This window comes from Molothrus aeneus, chromosome 14 (assembly GCF_037042795.1).
Source record: "Molothrus aeneus isolate 106 chromosome 14, BPBGC_Maene_1.0, whole genome shotgun sequence".
In the NCBI taxonomy this organism is placed as follows: domain Eukaryota; kingdom Metazoa; phylum Chordata; class Aves; order Passeriformes; family Icteridae; genus Molothrus; species Molothrus aeneus.
The window spans coordinates 7,109,789-7,115,530 of record NC_089659.1 but is presented as its reverse complement, the minus strand read 5'-3'; the positions used below and the strand labels follow the sequence as shown (position 1 = coordinate 7,115,530).

The following is a 5,742-nucleotide window of genomic DNA, read 5'->3' as shown; positions in this document are numbered from 1 at the left end:
CCTGGAGATTTTTCCTTAGATCAAGGGAAAAAAAAAATCTATTTTATTTATGTGATGAACCACATGATACAAAATCATGCCATAATGTACATGAATGAAAACAAAGCTGCTTACACAACACGAGAACATTCTGGCCTATATTTTCCCCAAAAGAAATAACCCCCACATAAAATATAATTATACAGTGGAAAAATACCAAAAGCAAATACCAAAACCCCCCTGAAAGCTCATTACTCACAACTCTAAACGGATGCAACAGGTTCTTGTACTAACCATGCACATCTAGTAAGATGGAAACAGCTTAAAGCAAAAAAAGCATTTAAAGTAATAACCCTGTAAAAACTACAATGGACTTAAATTCACATAATCTATTAATTTCTCTTCTTATTATGACTTTATTATATAAAGGAATGACTCTATATGGAACATTTTGAACAAGATATTGGAAATATCTGGGGGAAAATGGGATAATGAAGCAGAAATTTCAGAAAATGGTAATAAGTAAAATTCTATCAGCCATAAAATACTTCAAAATACACAAAATTCACTGAAGGTATATTTAAAGCATATGCCAGAACAGGCTCTCATAAAAGTTATCACCAGAAAAGAATCATTTAACCCTGCAGCTACAGAATACTAAGGTTACTTGTAAGGTTTTGCCAATAAATATCCATTATTCACAAAGACTTGAACAAACAAAAAAACCCCCCATAATTAGTCCTACCTTCTGCTCTATGAAGTTCCTCCGCCCTTCTAAGCATGGGATCCGCCCATCTCTCTCTCTCTCAGGGTAATTCCAGCAGATCACTTTACTCTTTCCACCTGTGAGTTCCTGGAATTGTTAAAGTAGCTTTGAGATTTCTCATGCTTAAGAAATGTGGTTTAACAGAGCAAAAGACAAAAGAAAGGTCATCATTACTTTTCCCCTTTGTAAATACTACCATTTTTTCTTTTCCTTCTCTAACACTTTTCTTTTTCCTCTTGTCTGTCTCTCCTAACTCACTCCTTTTGGTCAACATTCTCTTCTCCCTTTCTTTCTCTCAAATGCTGCATGCATGGCAAAGTTCCCCAAATACTTGTTGTATTTACTGCCCTCAGCTGAAAGCTATGGCTTTACAGGAGAGAGGAATCTCCCGTGATTTTTATTTGGACAGAGACTCATCCGCAATTTTTTATCTTCTGTACCTGCAGAAATTCAGGCAGGACTCAACTCTTCAACTTGCTGCATTAGTAGCCATCTTTAGTGTCACTGTCCACCTTAATGAGGTCTCTTTGATTTGTATACCTTGGAAATGACTATGTACAAACACATGTGCACTGACATAAAATATATATAGGCTGCCCATTAAAAATGAAGACATCTAGCAGGACTATATTATTCTAACCCTCTCCTTTTCCAAATTCTCTTTTCCTGGAAGGTCTCTGAATTTTACTGTGCTTGCTAGATCCCCACACTTTGTTTCCTGTTGCCAGGATTCACAGCGGGACCAGCACACACAAAACCTGCTGTCAAACAGTAACTGCGTTGTTCAAAACGCCGGTATTAGCAGGGCAAAGCCTCGATACAAAACGCCGTTGAACGCACCAGGGTACAGGTAAGACTGTCCTCAGAGAGTAGGGCTGGATGAGAGCACTTTGGGAAATTCTGTGCCAAACAAACCAGTGCCCAGAGAGAGCAGGGAGGTGAGAGCCACTGAATTTTCACGTGCTGAATTATTTTAGTTATAATCAGAGGCGCGGAAGCCCCGCTCGGCCGGGCTGCAGAGCCGCACGGGCACCCCCGCGGTGCTCCGGGCCAGGACGGCACTGAGCGCATCCCCGAGCCCGGCAGGCCCGCACCGGGCACGGGACAGCCCCGGGCAGGGCACACGCAGCTGCCGCCTCCTCTCAGCACCCACCGCCGGGCCCGGCCGCTCCGGATCGCCAGCGAGCAGGCCATAACCCCATCCCTCCTCCCGGGCCGGCCGAGAAGCCGCAGGAACAGCGCGGCTGCGATCCTTTCAGCGCAGCCGGCCCCGGCCCGCGGGGCCACCGCCTCCCGGCCCGCCCCGCCCCGCCCCGCCCCGCTCCCGGCACCCACCGTGCGGGCGGGCCGGCGGAGCGGAGCCTGTGGAGCCCGCGGCGCAGGTAGGCGGCGGCCCCGAGGCCTCCATGGCCGCGCGACGGCGGAGCGCTCCCCGCGGGAGCCAGCGCAGGGCAGCCGGGCCGGGCCGAGCTGTAGGGAAGCAGCTGCGGCCGTGAGGCGGCGGCCGGGAGCGCGGCTGTGCCCGGCCGCGGGGGAAGAGGCTGCGGCTGTGAGGCGCGGCCGACACCGGGGCTCTGCCCGGCCGCGGCTGTTCGGGCGGCGCGGCCCGGAGCCCGGAGCGCGGCGCGGGCAGAGCGGGGCCCGCGGGCCGGACCCGCCCCGGAGAGGCCGCGCAGCTCCCTCCACGCAGCTCCGCGGCTGCAGAGCCGCCAGCTTGTCACGGGCATCGGCCGCTGCTGGAGACTGATGCCCGGGCCTCTGTGTGTTTACAGGAAATAAACGGCCTCTAATGCGAGGAGCACGATGAAATTCGGTTGCCTTTCCTTCCGACAGCCCTACGCCGGGTTACTTCTAAACCAAGTCAAAACAGTAGAGACTCGCTGGCGTCCTTTGCTAGCAGGCTACAAGAACTGCACCATTGCTATTCATATAGCTGTTAAGGACTGGGAAGATGAAACATGGAGAGAAATTCTTCTGAATAGGCTTGGCATGACACCGGAACAGCTGCAGGATTTGTTGGATGAAGGGGAAAAATTTGGCAGAGGGGTTATTGCAGGTAGGTATCCTTGGGTTATATTTTGTAAACAAACTTTCAGTCCCTAAACAGTCACTGAAATATACATCTTCTTTATGTGTTTGCACTCATTATGACATTTAACTCTTCGAAGGAGTGGAGCATGAGTTGTGGTTGGGGGGTCTATTTAAATTCCTCTATGTTTCAGCACAATATATGTCAGTTTCACACTTCTTGCAGTTTGAGCTTAGGAGCTCTTGCTGAACCATTGTGCAGTACTCGTGGTCAAGCGAATTCATGATGTTGCAGCACTGTGCATGCCATTTTAAAGTATAGATAAATAATTACATAAATCCTATTTCAGTTTTACAAGCCCCCTGTGTTGCTTTTGGTATTTGGGCAGTGGAGAAGTTTGTTTCTGTAACACAGTGAAGAGGCGGTGACGTTTCACTGCATAAATTGTGCTGACATATAGCAGATGTTGTGCACTGTACACATCAAAAGTTTTTAGTGCTCATTTTGTACTATTTTGTTGTAGGTATCTTTATTACACCATCTTTCACTGTCATTTGAATACTTTTAACTATGCCTGCACAACAAATTAATTCTATCACATACACTGAACATTGTGGTTTTGCAGTGCTGAAAACTGTAGGTCCTACATAACATGTAGATTTGCAGCCTTAATATAAATTGCATGCTTAATTGTGCTGTAGGTAGGAACTCCAAAATATTTTAATGATTTTAAAATGTTAATAGAATAGTGGCTTGAGAGGAGCAGAGAGAATTTTATGCTTTACTGAAGCTGGTCCAAGGCCAAACATAGCTCAGGAGTTTTGGTAGCAACTGTGTCTCCTTAGATGCAGGCTACTTTTCAAGGAATTCTGCAGCACTGGGTTGTGGTTTAACTGTGCCCTCCTCCTTTTCCTCACCCACCTGAGTTGAGTCTCATGGACTTGTGCAGCAGACAGCACAGGTGGGAGGTGTGCCTCCCTCTGACTGTGCCCTTCAGGTAACAAACTGGCTGTTCTGTGTCTTCAGGGAAGGCAACTTGTGGAAAACTTTTCTCTAAGATCACACTGGTAACTAATTTTGTATTTTAATTGTCATATACAGGATTAATTGACGTTGGAGAGACATCACTATATCCAGAAAACCTGCGTCCTGAAGAGATTCTGGAGCTGGAAAACAAAGCTGTCCTCAGTAATCTAGAACAGAAATACTTGACTGTTGTTTCAAATCCCAGATGGCTCCTGGAACCAATTCCTGCCAGAGGGAGAACAGGGGTGTGGCAGGTGGACATCCCTGAAGAACTGATCCCTTCAGAATTGTAGCTGAATGCAGACTTGTATATAAGATGCTGGCTTGCAAATTACATCAGCATCTTGGCTAGGATTCTATTCCAAAACTATTTGAAATGGCAAATGCATTTGAAGAACTGCTTTTTTGAGGCAAAACAAACAAGATGTGTCTTTATGACTATTACATGAAATTGTTTTTTTAGACTTTCTGTATAAACAACTAAGTAAATGCCATTTTTACATGTACAGTTATACATTGTGTGCCAATTTAAATGTAAATTAAAATTATTTTTTGATACCTGCATCTCTGATTATAAGAAAATGGTGCTTAAAAGCAGGCTGCCACAATTTACAGGACATCCCAGACCTGAAGGATAGATTCTTTTCATTCACATTTCAGGCACACAAGATGTGCATATGATGAATACAGCTCTGTGACCTGACAGACATTGCAGAAAGGCGAGTTTGAGAAGGTGCCTTATAAAAAATGAACTTGAGCAAGTATTATTTTTTTTCCTCTTATTTAAGATGAAAAATACTAGTTGTCTTTGAAAATATAATACTGAATTTAAAACAAGTGTGAAGAATTATAAATAATAGCCACTAAGCTTTGGCACTCTCAGGAGTTTTTCAAAATTCACACCCTACATTACAGTGAAAATCCTTCTGATTTTCTGGAGCAAGGCCCCACCTAGAACAGGACACAAGTGGCAGAGTCTCAGTATTCAGACACTTTACTGGAGCACTTGGGAACCTGTTCCCTTGGACTACAGCACTTCCGCCAGAGCTGTGGCCCTGGGCCAGTGCCTGCACCTCCAGGGTCTGAACCCCACGTGGAGCTGGGCTGTGACCTGGAGACAGACTGGGCTTCCCAGGGGTGGGAAGTGACTGCAGGGCAGGGCTGGGTGAAGTTCCCTGAGCAGTTCCCTGGCCCCAGCCAGGCCCTGCTGTGCCTCAGCTGAAGGGGAGGTGCAGAGGCTGGAGCTCCCCGTTGGAGCAGCAGCAGATGGAGCTGTACAGGCAGCACTCACTGCCTGAGACCTGCCTTGGCACTGTGCTTGGGAGCTGAGGCCTTCCCCAGTGCAGAGCTGTGCCTCTTCTCCCTTGCCCCTGCTGTGCTCTCCTCCTGGGACGTGGTTTCTCATGCAAGCTCAGTGTCTGGTTTTCTTCTCCATGGCAGTGTGCAGGCAAATTGATGTCCAGTGTCACTGATGTTTGACTTGTTGAACCAGAATATAATAAAATATATATAAATTATATATATAAAATAAGACTGCAACAAAATTTCAGCTGCGGGATGGGACAGTGCTGGGTTGGGTTTCAGACAGTAGCTGGTCCACAGGCAAGAAAGGGGAGCTCTGGAGCATCAGAAATGGAAGTGCTGCATCCAGGATTTTCAGGCATACACCTTGAACACATGCAGAAATGTCCACACACTCCCTGCTCTTCTTGCCATGCTAACACTAAAGAAATGAGACCCGTGGTATTTAACCTATCTAAACGTGGGTTACCCAAACAGAGAGCAGCTGCAAGGGTTTGGGAATATGAGACATCTGGTTTTATAAACTACAGGACTACACATTTTGTAGACTCCATTTCTCCAAAGCACCTGTAAGTCCAAGGCACACTGTCAAAACAGGTCTTTCTTCAGACAAGAAAATGCTATGCCAACACCAACAAGA

General features: G+C 46.5%; 1 protein-coding gene across 2 annotated transcripts; it reads left to right on the top strand.

Annotated features, from left to right (window-relative positions):
* The first annotated feature begins 1,508 nt into the window (after positions 1-1,508).
* LOC136562410 (protein EOLA1-like) lies at positions 1,509-4,364 on the top strand. Of its 2 annotated transcripts, none has more exons than XM_066559215.1 (3): positions 1,509-1,595; positions 2,518-2,801; positions 3,876-4,364. In XM_066559215.1, exons 2-3 carry the CDS (start codon positions 2,549-2,551, stop codon positions 4,091-4,093), a joined length of 471 nt encoding a protein of 156 aa, XP_066415312.1. In that variant the 5' UTR covers positions 1,509-1,595; positions 2,518-2,548; the 3' UTR covers positions 4,094-4,364. The 2 variants fall into 2 exon arrangements, with proteins under 2 accessions (XP_066415312.1, XP_066415311.1); XM_066559214.1 differs by lacking the exon at positions 1,509-1,595 and adding an exon at positions 2,048-2,127.
* The last annotated feature ends 1,378 nt before the right edge of the window (positions 4,365-5,742 follow it).